General features: G+C 31.8%; 1 protein-coding gene across 6 annotated transcripts in view; it reads left to right on the forward strand.

The window, feature by feature from the left end:
* The window catches only part of LOC130450599 (myocyte-specific enhancer factor 2), a 226,818-nt gene extending 203,457 nt beyond the window's left edge, over positions 1-23,361 (forward strand). For 4 of the 6 annotated variants that reach the window (XM_056789068.1, XM_056789070.1, XM_056789072.1 and 1 more), the window contains 6 exons: positions 5,395-5,565; positions 17,004-17,207; positions 20,788-20,946; positions 21,414-21,779; positions 22,088-22,389; positions 22,629-23,361. In XM_056789068.1, the coding sequence (XP_056645046.1) occupies positions 5,512-5,565; positions 17,004-17,207; positions 20,788-20,946; positions 21,414-21,779; positions 22,088-22,389; positions 22,629-22,791 (1,248 nt within the window). In that variant the 5' untranslated portion in view covers positions 5,395-5,511 and the 3' untranslated portion in view covers positions 22,792-23,361. The remainder of the gene's footprint in view (positions 1-5,394; positions 5,566-17,003; positions 17,208-20,787; positions 20,947-21,413; positions 21,780-22,087; positions 22,390-22,628) is intronic. The other 2 variants (XM_056789073.1, XM_056789074.1) reach the window with 1 other exon arrangement.
* Positions 23,362-24,644: the final 1,283 nt, after the last annotated feature.

Below are 24,644 nucleotides of genomic sequence, written 5' to 3' on the forward strand. Positions count from 1 at the left end.
AATACTCTGAGAGCCAAATTTTTAAAGTAATTACCCAAAATTAAATGTTCACTAACATTAGAATGTGTCATGAGATAAGAAATTTGAAGATTTAATAAATGTTGAATTCTATTATAAACTTCGAAAGGCGTTTCATTACCTTGTTTCATTTCTGAAAGTTCTATATTTAAAGTGTAAATATCTCTTTTGTCAGCGTAAGTATTAAGAAGTGCATCTTTTAGATTTTCCCAAGTTCTTATCGTACAAGAAGAAATGTTTATGGCTGCTTCACCTTTTATTTTTGCTAAGATGCTGGACATCAAATATTCGTTTTGAAAATCCCCTACATTCACAGTATTATAAAACTTACTTACTAATTTCTCTGAAATTTCTATAAACCTAGGAAATAATGCATTGTTTCCATCAAATTCGGGTATCATATCAAGATACTCTTTTTTTAAAATAGGCAATTGTGGAGTAGCTATTTTATTGAAATTATTCGTAGAAAAAAGTTTTGGTGATGCTAAGTTAAATTTTATTTTAGTATTAACAGAGTTTGAGCCTGAATTTGAGTTAATTGAATCAGAATTTGAATCAGAATCGTCAGATGTGTCAAGTAAATAATTAATATTTTCTCTATATGACATTAAAAACACTTACAGCAATAGAATGAAGATCCTTTCCATTGGCTCGGACTGCACAGGAACAACCAATATCCTCTTGATTCTTCCGGTTTCTAGCACAACACAGATCTTCTAGTTGAGTTACTCAGTTCGCCCAACTAAGAGTTCCAATAATTTAACTTTACTTGTTCGAATAGTCAACAAATCGTAGAAACGAACCGAATGTTATATGCTTTAACTTTCGATTGACTATCCTACTGACTGCGCCACTTAACTTTTAATTAACTGGAACCGTGTTTTTAAAAACTAACTTTATTTCTAACATAAATTCTACCAACAACTTCAATTACAAGACTGATATTTTTTATTACAATCGTGAATTAAATAATCTTTTAGTAAACACAAACTAAGCAATTCTACAATAAAATAATGTTATTAATCAGCACAATATACTGTCCATCTAAGGGCAATGGCGTAGGTGACATATATATATATATATATATATATATATATATATATATATATATATATATATACAGGGTGAGACGGGAGGGAGCGCACCAAACTCTAGAAGTGTATTATACATGGAAAATAATGTAAAAAACTCATATTTTCTTATCCGATTTTCATTTGTTTTCAAGTTATGGAGTAATTAAAAATGTTCATCTAGCTTTCCACTTATATCTGAATTTTAACATTATCAAAATATGCCATGTTCGAGGCTCAAAGGCATTTGATAATTTTGACGTTTTGATGAACTGTCAGTGTACAGTGAGCAGTAACTGAACGTTTAATTTCGAATTTATGTGATTGTTAGTGTTGCAAAATGGCAGATTCTTATTCAAACTTAGAATATGCAAATATGGTGTTTGTTTATGGTTTCTATAATGGAAATGCTACAGTTGCTGCTGAAGAATATCGTCAATGTTTTCCACACCAAAGATATCCTGATAAAAATGTATTTATTAGAGTTTTTAACAAATTGTGCGAGACTGGTAAGCTTCCCAGTGCCAACATATCATTTGAACACGCTTTTGTTAGAAGTAAAAAATATTCTGCATCTAGTAGAAGAAGATGCAACTACTAGCTCACGTAGAATTGCCATTCAATTGGGAATTCCACAAAAAACGGTCATAAACACACTCCACGAACAATGCTTATTTCCTTATCCCGTACCGAGAGTACAGCACCTACAACCAGAGGATTACGCTAACAATATGGAGTTTTGTCGGTGGATAAATAATAATCATCGTGTTGTATCGAGTATACTCTTTACAGATGAAGCTACATTTACCCGTGATGGCATTAATAATACTCGTAACTATCATGTATGGTCGGACGAAAATTCCCACGCAACAGTCGAAAGCAATTTTCAACATCGGTTTTCTGTAAACGTATGGTGTGGTATGGTTGACAGTTATTTAATTGGCCCTTTCATTTTGGAGAAACCTCTCACAGGAGACAACTACCCAAATTTTTTACAAAATGAATTACAAGGCCCACTAGAGGATGTTCCTGTAAATATTAGAATGCAGATGTACTATCAGCACGATGGAACTCCTGCACATGTCGTTCATCAAGTCAAGGAACATTTGGACGAACGTTTTCCAGGGCGTTGGATTGGTCGTGGAGGTGCTATTAATTGGCCTGTAAGATCTCCAGACCTCACACCACAGGTTTTTTGTTTATGGGGCTGGATGAGAAATGAAGTCTACAAAATAAAAGTGGACACACGGGATGCACTAATTAGACGAATTGAGAATACTGCAGCCCATATTAAAGAAGAAAGAGATGAATCAATTGAGAGAGCAACAAACGCTCTTCGTAGACGAAGCAGAAAATGTTTAGAAGTTAATGGCGGTATTTTTGAACATTTATTGAAAGAACGCTATGATTTTTATGTGATAATTTGTGATAATTTATTAATATACTATAACTTGAAAACAAATGAAAATCGGATAAGAACATATGAGTTTTTTTACATTATTTTCACGTGTATAATACACTTCTAGAGTTTGGTGTGCTCCTCCCGACTCACCCTGTATATATATATATATATATATATATATATATATATATATATATATATATATGTAGAGTAATTAAAAAACTTAATATCTATTTACACCTATTATTTTGGATTTCATAATTCGGCAAGAAAGAATGGTAAGCCAACATGAATAAATTATGTATATATATAAAAGGGATGTGTGTATAATGTACTAAATTTCTTTGATTTCCTTTAATTAGTTTTTAGTTTTCACACTATTATTTTTAATAATTAATTATTTGTTATTTGTATCTTTTATAACATTACATTCATTACTGTTATTATGACCTTATTGTAAAGTATGATTGTGGCCAATCTATCTTATTATTCGATTCGCTCGATATTTGTTAACCAGATATCTTCTTCATTCGAGCACACCATTTCACCACGTATTAAGAAAGTGTATTATCCTCTAAGAAGCGAGCGGGCAATGTTACATGTGCAAAATAACGATTATTTATATTTGAGTGTATTTTCAAATTCATCGTTAGATACTTGTGCATGTGTTGTGGTTACGACCAATAGTATATATATGGTCAACGGTATAGTGGTAACTTTTTTCCAATATTTTTTCTAGTTCTATTGCTAGAGGGGGTTTATTTTTGTATTTTTTTCTGAATATTTTTCAAATTGTGATCAGAGGTAATGGAAAGGTAGGTGAGGTATGTATGTTTGTTTATATATTAATGATTTCAGTGATATATTGTTTTGTTCTATTAGATTTTGGATTCCTGGTTTTCTAGAATTTCGGATGATGTGTGTTGGTTGTGAAGTACGGTCAGAATGATACATTTGTCATTTATAACTGAAAGGTCCTTTAATATGTTTATATAACTTTATCTTCTATGTCTGGTTTTATTGTTCATGTAGTTTTTTGCCTGCCCAGACTTTTAGTTTATCTTTTTAGAAGGTTTTCTTGTCCTATGAGTCGGTGTTGTGTAAGTCTTGTGGAGTAGCTTAGGTTCACTTTTTGATGGCTTGTCATGTAAGTATTTTCTTAGATTTGATATTTGGAAGTCTTGTGGTTGGTGGATGTCAATAACTCCTCTCGCATCATTTTTTGCAAGGTATAGTAATCCTTCCAGTAAGGTGGTGCACTGGTGCATATTGTACTTTGCCAGTAACCTTTTTTTATTTTTATCATTATTTGTGTTTTGAATTTTAATAATTTTTGTTTACTGTAAGAAGTTAATCGTTGACTTATTGTTAAATTGGAGTCTCTAATGTATATATAATGTATATATATATATATATATATATATATATATATATATATATATATATATATATATTCCGAATCAAAGCTGAAGTCTTACATCCTTTATTTTACATAACCAAAACAAGTATTCCATTAACCCGGCGGTTAAATTTAGATGCATTCCTTATCAGTTATATCATTAATAGTGTTCGTATGTCAACATTATACTGAGTACCCTTATCTTAATGTCACGGACAAATTTGAGCTATAAATATTTTTAGTAGAGAATTCGATTCATGCGATTTCATTCATTCATACTTGAGAAGAACCTTGTTTGGATATTACCGTCATTTTTTAAAACGTGGGAAAATAATTAGGTACTATTGCTTTTTCTATCGTTATTAAGTAATATAGATAAGTGATTGATTAAGTTTCATTCAACGGAAATGGGAATATTTTATCTTAATAATTGTTTTAATGTAATTACCCAATTGCAATAGAAATATCGAGGTCCAATGGAAGTCATTGAAATATTGCATAATTACATAAAAAACCTAATTACAAAGATGAAAAGTCCAAGGAAAATCTAGAAACGAAATTGAATAGATAATATACAAATGCTGAAAATTTGATACTGGAAAGATAAATACCAGTGAAAAAAATAATATAATTAGATATCTAAGAAAAACTACAATAAGTAGAAAAAATATATAAAAAGAGTTAAATTTCATGATTATTGCGAATGAAGAACGGTCTAACTCCATTACGAGATGATTCTGTTTCTATTTCGTATCTCGTTTCAGAAACACGAAAAAAATGGATGGAGGTAGACGGTCACTCCCTTGGAAGTAACGAGGCGCTATAAACAAAACGATAATATCTGTCGTTTCAATAACTGTCAGCAAATCGATAACGACTTTCTTAGTGTTTTTACCCTTGTGGTTAAGGTGATATATACCATAACCAGGACGAAACATTGACTGAAATGGGAAGTCATCTGCAATATTCGTATACAAAACTAAATATACGCAACAAAACTTAATAGCATATTTTCGTTTTTCTATCATAGAAGTTTCGGAAAGAAACAAAAAATAATGTATTAGATATTCGTATTACCACTTATAGCCCTTCTGCATTTTGAATTCGAGCTAAAAACTTCTGATTATAAAGGTTTCTTCCTATCATGTTGAAATTGTATGTATAAGTTGTGCATTTTTTGAATTAATTCGACGACCTCATATTGTTTTATTGACCTGATCCCGCAGGTTTTCAATGAGACTTAAGTCTGGGAAACAAGTATACCAGTTTAAAATTGTCACACCTTCTTTCCTAAAAATTTTCCAACCTTCGTGGATCAATCTTAGCTTACAGGAAAGAGAAGATATACTTTGTTGATGTTCATTTTCAATTTATTTTTAATTGACGTAGTTCACTATTTTTCTTGTGTCGAGAAACCAGTTGTGTTTAGTTTTTCTCACTGAGCTATTAAAAGCTTGTTATCTTTGAAAGGGATGTTATTATACGCTTTTATTTTTTTGTTTCAGAATATTGCGAAGTGACAACGACGCATCGTATCAACATACACATCTTAATCGTCGATATCGACGATTCGTACACTGTATACTCACCGGTGTTTAATTTAGCGGTTCAAAATTGCTGCCATGGGTCGCAAAAAAATACAAATATCCAGAATTACCGATGAACGGAATCGGCAGGTGAGATATATCATTCAATTTGAAAATTATACCACATTTCAAATATTAATATAATTCAATTGTCATATCTAACCAAACTTTTTTATAATTTTGAGTCATGTTCATCTACCCTCTTGTAGTAGCAAAAATTGACACATATGTTTTTTTAACAGACATTAATATACAGACTAATCAATGCTGATTTCTTTATTTATAATTTTTCAAGTCTAACGTATAGGAGAAAAAAAAAATATATTATTAACGTTTCGGTTCTGTTTTTTGTTCTATTTATAATTTTCTTACATTATGAACATTTATATATAAATAGAGAAATACGGCATTTCCTCGTTATGAAACTTTTTGACATTTATCGTAAAAGGTCTGAATTAGACTTTTAATATGCAATAAGAGGAACAAAAATAAGAAATATATATTTTGCTTCGCCTATTTACATTTTTAATATTATTGATTGGTCCTTATTTTCAAGTATAGAGACCACTTCTAAAAATTCTTATTTTGTGTTCGATTCTCCAAAAATTTTATTTTTTTATGATTGATTATTTCCCTTATATGTACGAGAAAGGAACAAAACCTACTAAAATTCATAACCATGGATGAAAAGTGGGTCCATCACTTCATTCCCGAAACAAAAGGACAATCAAAACAATGGACTGAGAACCGGATTCAAAGAAGGCAAAGACTGTTTCATCTGCAGGCAAGAACATGTCGTCGGTTTTTTGGAATGCGCATGGGATAAGAAATCAAGCAAAATCTGCCGCATTTGGCTAAGAAGAAAGTGTTGTTTCATCAAGACAATGCAACAGCTCGAACATACGTTATTGCAATGGCCAAAATTAATGAACTAAAGTTAGAATTACTACTTCATGCCCCCTCAGATTAATTGGTGTTGTTCCCAAACTTGAAAAAAATGGCTTGGTGGTCAAAGATTTTCCAACAATGAAGAGATGATGTAGGCAGTTAATGGCTATCTTGAGGAGCTTGACGATTCTTATTATAAAAAGGGTATCGAATTAATGGAATATCGTTGAAAAATATATATATTATTTTCCAAAATTTTTTGTATTTTCTTTGTTGGGCCAAGTATTTCTGGAACCATCCTCGTACAACCTCACATTTCTTAAGCGTTACCATTCTGAGTGCCAGCACATCATTGATGACATTGTTACAGGGGACGAAAATTCACTCCATCATTTTAGATGCTTCAATGTTGAAAATGCTGATTAATGATTACTTTGATATTGCGTATATTGACACTGTTATTCCGTGGTACATATTTTTGGAACCATTTTTACCATAGTAAGATAGAAATGAATAAGTGATTTAAACCCTTACTATTGTTCTGTGTGCTCATTTACTCTTATTATTAATAATGTACTATAAAAGTAAATTGAGCAATTTGCTACAAACACCAAGCTTCTATTATAAGATATAAGGCCAAATAACCCTAGTAGTTGATAGTCAAGACGCAAACATTCCTTCTCCATTATAAAACGTTATAAACAAAATATTAATTCATAGAAAATTTGTATCTGCTTCTCTTACTTTAATTTTTGTGTTTTGCATCCATTTTGTAATTGGCGATCTTCCAATTAGCCTGCAATCTTTGTATATAAAACAGTGTTTTCACTTCAAAGATAGCTCGTCTGACTAAATATAAAAAAATTAAAGGTTAAGGATGAAATATCTGTTTCTTGATATTAGGCGCAGGTTTATATGTAAAATCAGGACTCGTTAACATTCTACTGTATTCAGTTTATACTTTCTTTTGCTTTCAATATATTCCTTTGAAAATTTTGATATATTAAAATAATGTTTGCTAAAAATTGTTATAAACCTATACTATAGTTGGATATGCAGATATGTTGAATATTTGCTCCATATTGTATTGACTTCTCCTTTCGCATTAAAGATGTTTGATGATTTTATGATTTTTTGAAAACTGTTTAGACACTCTCAACTCAAATATATCCCAATATAATAAAAAATATATGGATTAGTATATGAAATAGAAAGTATCAAAGATAAATCTATGTAGGGTAGGCTTCTTAATATTAAACAAGTTTTCAAAAATGTTAGATCTTACAGTCTAAAAAATCCAGATCCGTAATCTATCTGTATGAGATCTGATTTGAACTGATTTGGATTGGACTACACTACAGAAAAAGTCCACCTAGAAATATAACTAAATGAGTGATATACCGATATCTCTAAAAATAATTTTAGAGACATTGATATAAAACTATAAGGTTGCATCTGGAAAGTCTGGAAAACCATATTTAATATGGTGACAAAAATAATGAATCAAAACATCAATCAAAACAGATTTAGGAGATAGACCAAAAAAGTTTAAGCAGTATGATGAAATAATACCTTCTGATGGTTCCGTTATACCGTCTGTTGAGAAGCAAGGAGGGGTGTTTTTAATGGGTAAAAATCCCACATATCCTCATAATTCCAGCATCTGAGATGTCTTTTGAATATTTAATTAATTTAGTCCATCCATATCATACCCAAAATGTGCAAGAGTTGCTAAAAAGCAACATTAAGAGAGTAACCCCTGTTACACTCGAGTAGTTCAAGTGGTGCCTGTTGTGTGGAGATGCCTGAGGATTAGAAGCTGTTGCGGAGCATATGGCTTTTTTGTCTTAAAGAGGGCTTCAAGTTTTTATGAAGCTGCCACAGTTAATTCGGCCACGTGACTATGCCAAGACATACTGCTCTCAACCTCGATGCCCAACAGGTGAATTTGCGTTGTTAGTGATATTTTATTTCTATACAGGACCAAATTCTGTGCCGCAGTGTCAGCCTTATTTGTAGAACCAGTAGTCTGCGTCTGCGCTGGTTACATTCTCCAACAGACGCTCTCTGGCGCCATTCTCATTTCCAATTGCAATTACTAGTTAGGTAAAATCGAACCGTAATCGCCGTTAATACAGTATAAATTTATTTGCGAGGATGGCTCTATATAGTGTTTGACTATCAACATTAGAAACAAGATTTAAATTATTATATATATAATAATAATAAATAATTCAAACTTAAAGTATATTCTGATTAGGATAACCGCCTTGTTGAAAATAAAATCTCAAAGGTAACAGGAACTGTGATAGAGGAATAATTTCATTTTGTCGCAACTTCAAATATTTATTTTCTGTTGAAATCTCATTGACCCAGAAAGGATTTATGATGTAGTCCTCTAAAATTTACTTGTAAACATTGATTTTTTTGGGGATATTGAGTCCATAAAATATTTTTTTTTATTTAAAATTAACGTGCTCGGCTACTATGACCACTTGCACGGGAGCGGTTATATTACATTAAATATGAAATGGTTCATTGATACAAGTATACAATATGAATACACAGTAACACAATTGTTCTATAGTTTGTGGTACAGTTGTACATCTTTGAGAAACTGAAGTAGAGAGGTAATTTGTTCCGAGTTGTTAAAGACTTCATTGTAGTTCGGGCTAAGCCGAAACTGTCTTTCGACGGTATATTTGCGACACTCGGTCAAAATATGCTTCATGGTTAGGTACGAGTTGCAGCTGGAGCAAAACGGTCTGGCAGTAGTAGTCATAAGATATCCATGAGTAAGTCTTGAATGGAGAATTCTTACTCTTCTTATCGCAGTTAAGTCTTGCCTTGAGAGACCAGCGAAGATAATAGGTTGGTTACCAATTGAACGCTGTATGTGACGTAGGGATGTGTTAATAGTGTCCAATACTGCTGCCATGTAACTCTGGATTTTCTTTTGAAATGTGATTTTAAATCCTTTCCAATAATTATATTGTCGGTGACGGTATACGTAGCTGCAGTTTTTGCCTGTTTGTCTGCTAGTTCGTTGCCTTCGATGCCAATGTGGGAAGGTAACCAAATTAAAGTAACTGCTGTTCCTTGGGATGCGATAAGCTGGTAGGAGTCATGTATTGATTGGACAATAGGATGTTCGGTAAATATATTTTGGATGGATAAAATAGAGGCGAGTGAGTCTGTACATATGGCGACGAGCTTATAGCTGTTTCATTTTTGGATGCATCTGTGTATAACACTAAATCATAGTGGTTATTCATTATTATGTCATTAAAATCATTTATAATTAATTGTTTGGGTGTTGCATGCTTATTTTATCTCATAAGGGATGTGTTGAATTTAGGAATGTTGATAGTCCATGGGGGAGTAGAGGGGATAGGAAGGGGGCTAGTTTGTTTTAGGTTGACGCCGTCAAGCAGCTGTGATAAAATTAAAGGGATAGGTTTTAATAATGGCAAGGCAGAGGAGTTGTGTAACGCGTTAGAATTTGATGTGAAAAGCGAGTAGACAGGATTGAGGGGGTTAGCCGATACGGAGGCTGCGTAAGAAAGCAGAATTTGCTGCCGTCTGATCCAAAGAGGGGGCTCATTAGCTTCGCAGTAAATGCTTTCTGCAGGACTAGATCGAAAAGCACCTAAACAGAGGCGTAAAGCTGTATTATGCACCGAGTTCAGGTGATCGAGATCAGATTTTGTGGCCGAGATATATATGTGACAGCCATATTTCGAGCGAGTGATGGCCCTATATATTTTGATAAGGGAGTTTTCGTCTGCTCCCCAGTGGTAATGCGAAAGGATTATAATAAGGTTTAATCTTTTGCCGCATTCGCCTTTGATTTCTCGAATACATATGTTGTTTCCAGGTGAGCCGAGAGTCGAATGTTAGACCAAGTATTTTACAGTGATCAACAACGGGAAGGCGGTCATTATTAATGAGGATAGTAGGAGATAATGTAGATGGTCGTCTACTAAATTTAATAATCCTGGATTTTGTTTGTGAAAAAGTTAATCCTAAGTGAATTATATTTTTACTTAGGGTGTTTACTGCTGACTGAATTAGATTAGTTGTAGTAGGAGTAGATGTGCCATGACAGTAAATAACCAAGTCGTCTGCATATAAAGCATACTTGATGGGAGGCTGGAGATCAGAGCAAATATCGTTTATTGCTAGATTGAATAAGGTGGGGCTTATAACCGATCCTTGGGGTACACCATCAGTCTGGGCACAGGTTGACGAGAAAATTCCATTAGCAAAGACTTTGAATGTCCTTGAAGTTAGGAAATTCCGAATAAAATGAAATATGTGTCCGGAGATATTTATTGAAGTTAGTTTATTTAGAATTGACTGTCTTCTGACAGAATCAAAAGCACCGTCGATATCAAATATAGCTGCAATGACCTCTTGTTTTTTATTAAGGGCACCAGAAATATGGGATTGGAGAAGAACCAGATTGTCTTGGGTCGATCTATGTTTTCGGAATCCCGACTGTTCTTTTGAGAATAAATTATGTTTATCGAGAAACCATAGAAGCCGCTTATTAACCATCTTTTCTAATAATTTGCACATGGTACAGGTAAGTGATATGGGCCGGAAAGAGTTAGGAGAGGCAACATTTTGTTCAGGCTTTTTAATAGGAATTATCGTAGAAGTACGCCATTGGCTAGGGAATTGATTGGTGATGCATATAAAATTGTAAATTTCTAGTGGCTTGCGTAAACTTGTATTGGAGAGTTTTTTAAGAAATATGTATGTCATCGAGACCGGAGGCATTATTTTTGCAGCTACTGAGGGCTGAGGTAAGCTCTAAGAAAGAAAATGCGCAGTTAAGAGAGGTGATATCTTGCGTTATAGTCGTAGAGCATGAGTAGATAGTTTTGTCTATAGAGGGTGGTGTGAAATTAACTTTACATTTAAATTTTGATTCAAAGGTTTTGGCCAGAATGTTGCTGATTTCTTCATTTTCACTCACTATTTTATTGTTATATAAGAGATTCGGAATTTTTAAATTGGAATTGTTACCTTGAATTTGTCTTATTTTATTCCAAAGTTGGGTGGGACTTGTATTAACATTTATGGAAGACACATAGTTTCTCCAGGAACATTTTTTACTTTGCTTTATAATATATCTAGCCTTGGCTCTGGTTCTCTTCAGATTGATAAGGTTCTCTTGTGTTTTATGACTACGATACAAATTAAGTGCTATTTTTTGTTGTTTTATAGCACTTTCACAGCTGGAGTTCCACCAAGGGACAGTTTTTTGTTTGGGACAGATAATATTTTTACCAATGTGCTGATGAGCAGCTGAAAGTATAGCATCTGTAATCCTCAGTATGTTATGTTTATATCATCTGTGAGAGATAATTCAGATAGGATGGACTTCGTTTGAGACGTATAACTAGTCCAGTCGGCAGAGTTTAAGCGCCAATACCTTCTCGATAAAGTATCATTTTGGTTAGGGATACTGGAGGATATGATAATAGGATAATGGTTGCTATCATATAGACCATTAGCAGTATGCCAATTTAGTGAAGGGGCAAGTTTGGGGTCACTAAAGCTAAGATCAATACATGAGAAATTCAAGTGTGTATTTGATCCAGTATTTAGCAAGCATGAGCCAGTACAATTGATCGCGTTTTCGATAGTTTTTCCCTTTCTCATGGTAATATTGGATCCCCACATTGTATTATGGGCATTAAAGTCACCTACAAGAATGTATGGTTGGGGGAGTTGAGAAATTAGGTTGAGAAGTTCTATTTCTTTTAAAGGATAATTAGGAGGAATATATAAGCTGCAAATAGTAAGATTATTTGGGCACCAGGTGGAAACTGCAATAGTCTCAAGATCTGTAGCGATTTGGAGAGGGGAGGAAAATAGTTCACTAGAAATGAAAATAGAGGTGCCACCGCTAGCTCTCGCGCAGTTGGTGCGAACATAATGATATCCTTCATAGTTTTTTAATTTAGGGAGTTTATCTATTTTAGAGTTGGTTTCTTGTAAACACAAGATTTCAGGGCGCATATCTGATATTAATTGTTGGATTCTTTCCAGGCGAGGAAAAAACCCATCACAATTCCATTGAATAATTTTAAATGGAGACTTAGGGAGTTAATAGTTTAGGGCATTCATCATCTGTTTGATTATCCGAAGAAACGCTTTTGTTATCAGATAGATCCTCAGGATTAAGTTGTCTCTTAATTTTTTTCTGGAGTCGAGTGAGACGGTTTTTCAGAGATCGTTCTTTTGTTTCAGCATAAAGAAGTGATAAATCATTTAACAGTCCTTGGATATTAGGAGTAAATTCTAAAGCATCGTTGAGAGGATCAGAACTACCGTTCGAGTTTTCTAAAAATGCCGTGAATTGGATTTCAGAGAGCGTGATATTGGACGGATTGTTCTTATAAAGATTCTGAATAGAGATTTGAGAATTGAGAGTGAGTTTAGGATTTTCGGTGGCTAGCGTTTTAGGTTTTTTCTTACAAGGCTTAGTTGTGTTGTGTGATGTTTTATATGATGGGGGGGGGGCATTTAGTTATCTGTTGGTAATGGGGATTCTGTGGGGGATAGTTGACTGGGGGTGTCAACATTACTGTCAGAGGATATAGCTCTTTTTTAGCCATGAGATGAATGAGGAAGTGTAGGGTTAGATGGTGATTCAGCATTAGTTTGATCAGCTATTGATAAATTATTCGACAGGGGTTCAGAAGATAACAGGGGGGAAGAGGAGGTACTGTTGAGTGAAGTAGAAGCTGGTAATTGTGATAAAGTTATTGTTTACAGGGATGACGTAAGTAATTCTACGGAAACTCATGATACGAGCGTATTCATCTACTTGCGCGCCACATTTCACAAATGAAACAGGAGAAACTATTTGCAGTCCGATGTCCTTGAGAGCTTTTTCGAAAACAGAGTGTGGGATAGTAGGGGATACATTCGATATTAAAATGCGCTTAGCTGGTGAAATTAGTCTTCGAATAGGAATTATTGTAGAGTTGATGCAAATGTTCTGGTGAGTTTTGAGAAGATCATCTAAAATTGCTGTTGAAGAGATATATGCAAATGTGGTTGTTAGAAATTCTTAATGCGAATGTAATGTTTTTTGGGGAAACGATATCTCCTATAGATTTTATATATTCGAATAAAACGGTGTTGGGGATAGAATGCATAATAATTGCTTGCTCGCGTTTAGGAAAAGTAAGGGGAGGAGGCTTTGTTAACGTTGCATCAACATGATTTTTGACCATGAGATGAGTTTTGATAAGATAAAGATGATTGGGTTATTTTATTCATTGTAGTCATTTTTGTTAGTAGCTCTGGATACCAAAGCTACAAGTTTCAGGTTCAGAAAGGAATAGGGGTCCGAGAAGGACCCTGTGGAATAAATAGCAGGAAAATAACAGTTACCTTTTGAACTCCTACGATACTGGTGGATTTCTTGTATTATTTGCAGTCAATAGTTTCACATAACTAAATAAACGGTCGCAAATTGAATTTTAATGATCACATGTTGATATTTGGTTTTTAATAGATTTCAGTAGAATAAAAACGTTAATATGAAATTAGCACGAAGATAACAATATTTATCCAGATAGAACAATATGCGTATGCGCTCGTCGGCTACCCGAATGAGAAAGGAATAAAATATTGATTAATCCGTAAGCAATGTTTTAAAAAAAATTATTTTTGATTTTTCATCATAACTTCACAAAATTTTCACCATTTGATATTGTCCTCGGGAAATGTTTTTTGAGGCGGTTGTACTTTAAATCAAGAATAACTACTTTGTTTCAAAACATTTCGAACACTTCTTAACGTAAACCTCAACGCTCTTATGATACTGTTTAATGCGACTATAATAAGTAAGATACTTAATCGTCATGTTCTATTGAAATTTACTTGTTAGGTGAAAGTAAGTTGATCTGAGTGTTATATTGAAAGTAATGTTTTTCCAATAATGTATTAGGGATCGAACTAAAAATGGGTCAAAGGAGAGCTTCGCCTATTATATAGACTAAAAAAATATTCAGGCTTAAAAACATTGGATATTTTATTCACTAACAGAAATTAATAAATTAATATAAGAGAGAACGAATTAATCAATTTATCGGTAACCAATATGATTATATCCCAACAACATTTAATTAAATGTATTATTCTGAAATTTCGTTTATGATAATTTATTTAATTGGTTACATTGGCAACACAGCGTTTTGATGAATGATAACCAACAACCAGATGTTTGTCGAAAAACTACTTCTACTGCTACGGGTACAAATCACACGTGTGAAATCTTCACATCACATTTCCGTCTAACTTTTTTATGTCTCACTAAGTAACATGCTATTTGATACAAAACGTTGGATGGTGGAATATTATAATGGATATACAGAGTGTTAATAAATTCAAGTAGAAGATGAAAGGAAGAAAATTCAATTACTCTTAATTATCTATTGAATACTATATATAAAAATATATATCTGAAATTAGTCATTTTCAAAATCATTGAAAATAAATGAACAAAATTAACAAGGTCAACTAATATTTTGATTGAAGCCAAAATTGTACTAAAACGTCAAAGATATATTTCTCTAAATGTACAGGGTCCTTCACGACGAGCTGAATCGATATGCATATGGGAAAGTACTGGGACTAGTGTTATGAAAATTTTTGCATATGTTTTCCGAAATGCTCGTTTCAGCTAAAATAATTTCAGTTTTCTGAAGTGTGGTTATTCTAAACGGAATGCTATAGTTTTTATACAATTTTTAGAATCTGCACGAAATTTCAATATAACTTCATATACCTAAAAAAACAAAAATTAACGTATCAAAAATGAAAATACATTAGTCAATTAAAAAATATTTAAAAACATTACACTAAGAGGAGAAGAACAAAACTAAAAATTAAAATAAAGTAAATATTCGAAATGCTTGACCCAACTTCCAAACATTTATGGATTCTTCTTAAAAACCAGTGCTGAGTGGCGATTCGAATTTCTTGCGGTGAAAGAAATGCATTCCGAACTATTTCCTGATAGTCTTCTTTTGTAGTTAGCAGCGAAGCATACACGACATCTTTTATACGACCCCAAAGAAAAAAATCTAAAGGGGTGATATCCGGTGAACGGGGAGGCCATTGATGCGGTCCATCGTGTGCTATCCATCGGTCCTCAAAATGAGTCTGTAAAAAGTTATTTACAAGCGCACTAACGTGTGGTGAGGCTCATTCGTGCTGATACTACAGCTGATTCCAATTCAGATTTAGAGGGTTTAAATAATTTTCCAATATTTTTAGATATCTGTCAGGAGAGGTTCATGTATTGATTTTTCAATACATTGTTATTATTAAGATGCGGGTGTATTTGATAAGGTTGACCGTCATCATTTATTATAAAAACACTCTAGTTGCTTTTTCAATGGGTTCTCTCGAGTTATCTCTAGAGCAACTGCTGCTACGAGCATGATATGCAAACAATCTGATTATTTCGATTTTTCTTATAAAGCCGTTGAAATCTAATATTCTGAAAAACTTTTTCTTTAAAAAGGAGGCCGATTACCCAGTACGACTCTAAAAATTCCAATCTGAATTTCTTCCAATAACTAAAATATGGAGACATTTTCATTTTAAATACGACACACGTTTTGGTTTGCATTTTCAAGAGTTATTTGATAACGAGGTCTAAATCCACTCACCCCTCGTGTCATCATTTTATGAATGTGAGGACTTCAATTTGCTTCAAAAGTGGGCATGGCAGTTGAGAAGAGAGACACATTGACTTATTTTTGAGAGGGATAAAGAAGCAATAGTACAGACGCTGCACAATTCCGTCAATATCTGATCAGTTTCCTTGAGTGTTCTGTACGAAATTAAAACTGACCATTTAAACTATAGGTAGTTGTGTTCACATTGGGCAGTAAAAATAGTGACAGAGGCGTGTAAAACCAAGGATATGAGCAGTGATTTCACATTCCTTTTTCAGTAATATGAAGATGATTATTTTTTAAGGCAAATGTTGATAGGCCATGAAATATTTTTATTTCAGAATCAAAACAGTCTATGAAATGGCGATATTCGACATCGCTCTTGGAAGTCAAGTTCAATTATCAGTGTGAAAAATCGTGAGAACTGTAATTTGAGAAAAGAAGATGTTGCTGATGCTGGCATATTTTTACTTCGTGATATTGTGCGTTCACATGCGGCTAATCAAACCCAGATCAGATCAGCGCATTTAGTTAGGAATACATTTCAGTATCCAGTGACTATCACATGTTCCTTTACATACGAAACTCTGGGTGGTGAGTGCCACAACGATGTCAAAACGGTCATTTTAGAGGTTTTTGTAAAAACAAAGGCAATTCAATAGGGTAATTGGGCGGCAATATGACAAGTGCGCTTAATTTGGTGGAAATTATGTTGGAAAGTAGATAAAAATATATCTTTCAATATGGAAGAAAATTGCTCATTTTTATTTCAAAATTAGAGATGAATCTAAAAGTAAATTTATTCTTAACTCACCTCACAATACTCCCTCTTAATACCAAGCGTCTCTATTGCCTATGGTCTATTTTGGTTATTGATTCTATACGACTAAATTTAAATATGTTAATTAACTTTATATTGTTTTTTAGGTGACTTTCAACAAACGCAAGTTTGGCGTCATGAAGAAAGCATATGAGTTATCAGTTTTATGCGACTGCGAGATAGCACTCATAATCTTCAGTAGCAGTAACAAGCTCTACCAATATGCTAGTACGGACATGGACAAAGTTCTACTTAAATATACAGAGTACAACGAGCCTCATGAGTCACTTACCAACAAAAACATTATCGAGGTACATCAAGTCCAGCAGCAACTTGCTAAATATGTGGCTGATGCAAATCTGATAACTGTTGTCCAGTAAAATAGTTTACTATTCTCAAATTTTGGCTGTGGAACAAGTTTTTGACAAGTCTTGTCATTTGTATTGTATGCAGTTTTTAAAATATTAATCTTATATTACCCAAACAAAAACTAAAATTCTCATTAGAAACGTCTGTGAACAGTTTAGAAAGCACACTTTGGGCACATTATAAAATCACTTTAATCATTTTGATAGAAATATCTTTTTTATACCTATATGCTGTCCAAAAACGTATTTTTCATGTATGTGATTGAGTTTTGTATCAAAACGACAGAAAAAAATCACTAAATTGCTAAAACTTCTTGATGTTCGAAATGCTTCACACGGCGAAAATTGTTTCTACCTTATTTTTATTGGACAGTTGTGGATGATACTATTCTGCATAATGGCGAATAAAAGACCAGTTATAGTGATACATATATATCATAAGTCAAGTGATGCGTTTTGAAAATTAGAAACGTAGTAGTAGAAACAGCTAATTATTTTTCTATTTTGTTTCTTCAATTCTAAAAAACAACGAAGGAAAGTAAATAATTTTGTAAATGTAAACTGTTCACTGGGATAACAAATTTTCCGTGATATGATATTCATGTGGAAGTTGAAACCACTTCGACTGTTACAGAAAGAACTTATAATTTCTTTAACATTTATTCTGTTATTTTTAACTACATTAACTGTGGTATCTTACACAAAATTCATTGCTCGAATAAACGTATAGTACCTAAATTAAATGCGAAATGAGGGTTTCACGAAACAGTTTTTATTATAAAATCGAAATCAAAAGAAATATGAAATATGAAATATATAGTCAAAATAAAACAAAGAATCACAAAGAAAAAGAAAAATTAACTATAATATAAAATTATGATAATGAAGCTAAAAAGCTTCATTATCACAATATTAAGTGTTTAAGATTAAGATTTAAAATATAGACCAAAAGTTCAAATGAGAATAGCGACTGTTGGAAGTAGCAGCAGATTGAGAAATAAAAAGTGTCTGGGTTGGACACATCACTCACTATAGTTACATTAGTTGCAGATGAGTGTGATAACTAGTATTTTTCAATGATAAGTGAAAAAAATTGTTATTTTAGTTATAAAATACGAGTGCATTGGTCAATTCAAAGGTTTTGATATAGGTATAATACATTTTGACATGAAAAATATTTTTGATACAAAATCTCGGGTAACTGATTGTGTCTGACAATCACACCATTGAAAAATCTTTCACACACAATTTTTTATAAGAATGAAACTGAAAGTTTGTTTTTATTATTATTTTATTCTGAAAAAAAATTATAAGACCTATAATTACCACTATATTCATATATACAAAATTTTAAATAGTTGAAGAAAACGTTAATAAGCTAGAATTCTAGTATTTTATAGATGTATAACAGTATTAAAATTTATAACTGAATATTGTATGTACTTCTACTTCGAATAAAAGTAATGTTCTATATTTTTTGTGTTCAGTTATTAGCTGTAATTTCACAAAACTTTGAAATTTTTCTATATATTGTTCCCATAAATTTTTCAATTGTCTTGATTAAGTTGGTGTATTCCAACTTTGTGTGCATATAAATATGTTCCAACTCTTCCACATGACAATTTATTTAAAAAAGAACAACTGATAAGAATTTTTTCTTTTCATTTCATTTCAATTTTGTAGTTAGAGATGAGAATTAGGTGTTGATATACTGTTGTTTTGAATTGAAAAAATACCAGATTCTTTGAGTTCTTTATGTCACTCTAACAACAAATAATTATTCCAATCTTAAATTAAAAGAGTGTAAATTTGGAGTAATCCATAAAGTGCATATTAAAATTTTATTTCATATTTCTCTATACTAACTACTACTGCTACAAAAAGTTATCAATTAAAAATCAAACTGCCTTGTCAAAAATATATTCGGGTCAAATATTTTTTTTATTGAATGATTGACTAACTTTTTCTAATCTAACATTTATACTTATTTTTATGCTTTTTTTGATAATATGTTATCGATTTGCTGCATTGCCTGTTATTCACACGAGTTGTTGCTTAAGTTTTGAAAAATTCTAACATAAATTAGATTTGCTAGTTGTGTGGTAGATATTCTACAGTTGTAATTTTATCATGGATGTGGAATAAATAAATGTAAATGTACTTCTCCTTTGATATCAGATTAGTTAGAAAAATATTCATTCATTTCTATTGTTGATTGCTATATTTAAATTGTTCATCAAACCAAATAATTCTTCCTTTATCAAAATGGTGTGTAAATTTAACTTGAACTGTATGTCCGAAAATTTGAAGGGCAGAATATCTGAAAAAAAAAATATTCCACACACACATATGCGTACCTATGTTTGACAAATCTTTAGATATATTTAGCAATAAGCTTATTTTGGAAAATGATTCTTAGATAAACTATCCTGCATGTTGCATGATTGAAATTTCAACAACAAATGGTGTATAACAAATTTTAATAAAATACGGCTTCATCTTAAGGAGATCTAGTTCATTTCGGTGTTAACGTTCGGCTCTAATTAGAAATGACTTTTCGCAGAAGAGTTGACATTGAATCGACAGAAAAATCCCAAGAGTAAACAATCGAATTATTGATGAATCTATTATTGTGCTGAAAATATCAGTATCGATTTGGGTATTATCAACTACCCACTGAACACATTTGGATCTTTTCAAGTAACCAACATCATAGAAACTGTAAATCTAACCAAGCCGTTGCAAATGTACAGTCTGGAATCTACTTATACCAAAATAAGTTTACCCTTAATTTTGCATAGTTCTTTTTTTTGCCACTGTTTATATTCTTTAATTGGGATAAATAATTTTAAAATCTATTTAATCATGGAATAGAGTATAAAATTTATAATTAAAAACAGAATCTGAACAAAGGTTGAAGAACAAAATGAATAGATAAAAAATAGAAAATGATTACTACAACTGTTTTAAACATGTTTACAAAAGATTCATCTATGGTATTGAAATGTTAAATGATTCTAAATTTAATTTCTAAAAATTCGTTATTTATTTTTTGATTAATGACATTATAATATATATATATATATATATATATATATATATATATATATATATAGATGAATTTTATTGTTTTTATGGGGACAGTATCCACGTAAGAAGGTATAAACAAACAATAATATTTATATGTGAAATTATATTGATTATTTACAATCATTCATTTGTATAATAAGAATTTTCAGTGTGACACAGAAGATCTATAATGTATATATAATACACTTGGTTTTTCGTAATATATAATTACCTGCAATTTTAGAAATAATTTGCAATATGGTATTTTTTGGGAAAAGAAAAATTCATTTTTAATATGTTGTTATCAATTGATGCCAAACTGTAAACTTACCCTGTATGTAAATAACAAAAATCGAAAACTTTTATTTGTGGATACTCACCTAATTAGAATGTGTGGCGTATGTGTGCTAACCCCAAGGTATTACTCCATGAGCTGGTCCACTGACACTTGCAGGCACTTAATAAGAAGGAGCATAAAAACGGAGTGATGAGTCCTGACAGCCCTGAACCTGAGACTGAATACCAATTGACACCTCGTACTGAAGCCAAGTACAGTAAAATAGATGAAGATTTTCAGATTATGTTACAAAGAAGTCAAATGAACGGACAAAGGGTAATTATTTTTCAAATTAAAACAATAAACAATTCTACCAATATTTTTGATATTATTTTTTCTTGAATATTTTCTCATGAATTGATGCAGTAAATGACTTTCTAAGTCAAAAATTTATTAATAAAACCAAAAAAATGATCAAATAAAATGTACTGATGTAATAATTGTAGTGTAATAATGTTTAATAACATCTTTTCAACAGATGAATTTATTCGTTCATCAATGGTCACAATCATGTTCACCGAATGAGAACTTTAGTCTTAGTTGCAAATATACACTTCTAATATTCATATTATACATTGAAATTTCTATAATTATCAGCATTGCTGTAGAGGTTCTAATAGAGCTCTACACTATTTTTCATTACCCATTTCATTTCATGGATATTCCCCGATCTATGAATATTATGTTTACTTGTTTCTTAAATGAAAAAATAATTATTTTTCTTATATGAGTTTTGTTTATAGGGTAGTATGAGCTCATCAAATTATTCCCAGCCAGTTTCGGTACCTGTAAATATAAGTTACAGTGATACTGGTCTCCTACAATCTAGTCCACAGATGGCTCATACTAGTATCAGTCCTCGACCGTCTTCTTCAGAAACAGACTCTGTGTATCCAAGTGGAGGAATGCTGGAAATGAGTAATGGATATCCAAATTCCGCATCTCCAATGGGAGGATCACCTTCTCCTGGACCTTCTCCAGGTCCTGGACTCAGCACATCTAAACAACATCCAAAGCAACACTCACCAGGACCAAGATCAAATTTACGAGTAGTTATACCCACGCCTCTAGGACCAAGTATTACAACGGACGAAGTTTCATATACAGAAGTAAGTTATAATTCTTTGTATAATAATAAAGAAAAAACTACCTTAGCTTTGTACAAAAATTATTAAACAATTGATTAATAAACTAAAGATCAAATGGTAAAGCCCAGACAAATATAAGAAATTCTGAACAAAAAATTTACTTAACTTGAAAAGACAAGTTTGGTTAAATTTGAAGAAATAGAGAACTGTGTGTATTCATATTTTCTAGTTATATCTGTTGAAATAACAAAATATGAGAATATATTCTTAGTACAACCTATGTGTATTATATTTTGTGAATAATTTCTTTATATATTGAATCATTGTAGACTTCTGGGTTATCAAGTTATCCCAGTTCCTTGACATCATTTGGAGCGCAAGATTTCAGTATGGGTTCAGACATCGGACTGGCGTCAATGTCTTGGAACCACCAGATACCTACTTCTTTAACACATAACACGCCATGCCTACCGCACCTTGCAGTTTCCAGTAGTACTCCACCACCCACATCATCATCACCACTTCCTGTTAAAATTAAGAGTGAACCAATTTCCCCTCCAAGAGAGCATCATCCACATCTGAGTACAGCCGTCCACCATTCACATGTTCAAACTTTGAATTTGACTCACAGGTGAGCGATAATGATATTTAAATAAATGATAAGAGTTTTCTATATCCAACAGTGTAAAAAACGTTTATTTGTAGTATTTTATAGTTGAACAAGTATTAACTCAATTCTTCGTTTCTCTACACAGATCTATCAACTACTCCTTTTTATAAATCACAATTATTTGATATAATTAATATATTTTTTACAGTAAGAGTTAAATATTGAGTTGAGCTATTCCTTAACTGATTATCTGTTTGTAGCCATCACCCCCGGCCTAGTTCTGCTGGACAAATAACACCAACGCCGGGCAGTGTGACCCCTACCAATCTTCCCTCACCTACCGGGGCTGCGAGTAGCGGTACAGAATACAGTGATTCTGTACAGATGCATAAGCGGCCCAGACTTACAGACTGGCCATCCTAGAGCAGTCACTATAATTTGTTCTCAACTACGTAGGACACTAAGTGCCATAGTGATACATAATTGTGGATGATTGTAAACATAGTGTTACTGTTTAAATTGCCAATTATCATCCATGTGATAAACTACGAGTCTTGTAGAGCTATTATTATTATTACTGAACTGCAGAAACTTTGTAAGTGAACAGATAAATTTTGTAAAAAGAATATAAGATTTTTACAAAGAATGAAATGTGTGTGTGTGTGCTGAGGTTAAGCATCAGTAAAGTACTGTACTCTCGATTCAAAATAACATGTGTACCACATGGTGCAAAAAAATTTTCTTCGCCACCAATTTATTATTGGACTGGGAAATGAAATTCATCTTTCTATATTTTTTTTTATTTATGCTTTCGGAACATACTTTAGAATTCTTTCTCTCGTGTTTTTTATTTATTGATTTTAATAAAATAACCTATTAACATACCTTTTAGAAAGTTTCTTCAAAGTCAAAAATCTTGTTTAACTGTAAACATTACATATGGGAGATATTAAATAAATTTCCGATATTGTTGTAGCAGTTAGAAAAAATTAATGTAAGAAAATTGGAAATGGAGTTGCTAAAGGCTGATGAACAATATTTGTAATACATATTTGAAGAAAGTATAGTATATCAACTGGTAACAAAACAAACAAGTTTCATTTGAGTTAATGAAGTATGACGATGCATGCGGTATATTTAGGTATTGAAGAAGATATATATATATATATATATATATATATATATATATATATATATATATATATATATATATATATATATATTCCCCTAAATATTTCCTAGATTGATTTCAGTATGAATCTAAATCATGCAAGAAAATTACATAATTTTATTATTTACAGAGTTTTTTATGGATTCCTCAGGTTAGAATTTAAAAAATGAATATGATAAACTGAACTTTTGACAGAAACTTATTATAATGTAGAGAGAAACAATTCTTTAAGCTGTTAACTTTTAATTATCTAGTTTTAATTTGAACTGTTTCGATTGTTAGTACTTTATTATGTGTATGTATATAATAACACGTACATAATTGGAATATGTATATTCTTTAAAAATGTTTTCAACATTTTCACCACAAAAAAAATAATGTATGGAAGTCCAGTATATTTTTGTGTTTTTGCAATGTTTAGTGTATAGACTTTTAACAGTGAATTGGTTAATATTAAGTTGTTATATTTAATTGGTTTCATATTATTACCCTATTGAAATGTCATTTCATTGTAACAACTTTTTTCACATTACTACTATCATAAAAAATATATTGAGTTTCATACATTAAGTAAAACAGATACAGGGTGCACTATTAAAACTCCTTTCGAATAAAATAGGATACTATACTTTAATATTGTTTATTCATATCCTCAATGACTAACAGATTCATGAACTTGACAAAAATCAATTTTTTAAATTCAGGAAAAGAAAGGATTAGAGTATCTTCTGATCCTCTTCTTTCTCTCTTCTTGGATGGGAATACAATTCCTTATTGTATAGGTGAGTTGGCTTTGTCAGATACAAATTTCACCAAGGAACAATTTTCTAGAAAGTACTTCATGTCTAATGATTTTTGTCTTGGTTTATGGCCATTACAGATAAATTAAGTGCAATGAGTACGAGTTAAACTCATTAATACCCATCAAATTGTATGATTTGATCTAAAAAAATGATTGAAGTGCATAAAAAATGCCAGTATATAAAATAAATGTTTAACAGTGCACCCTTTATAAAACTAACATTTTGTTCTTATTTGAAAGAGATGATATATCTATATATAGTGCCATTATTTTCATGTAATTGTTAGTGTCTTTTTTATAAAT

This window comes from Diorhabda sublineata, chromosome X (genome assembly GCF_026230105.1).
Source record: "Diorhabda sublineata isolate icDioSubl1.1 chromosome X, icDioSubl1.1, whole genome shotgun sequence".
NCBI classification, from domain to species: domain Eukaryota; kingdom Metazoa; phylum Arthropoda; class Insecta; order Coleoptera; family Chrysomelidae; genus Diorhabda; species Diorhabda sublineata.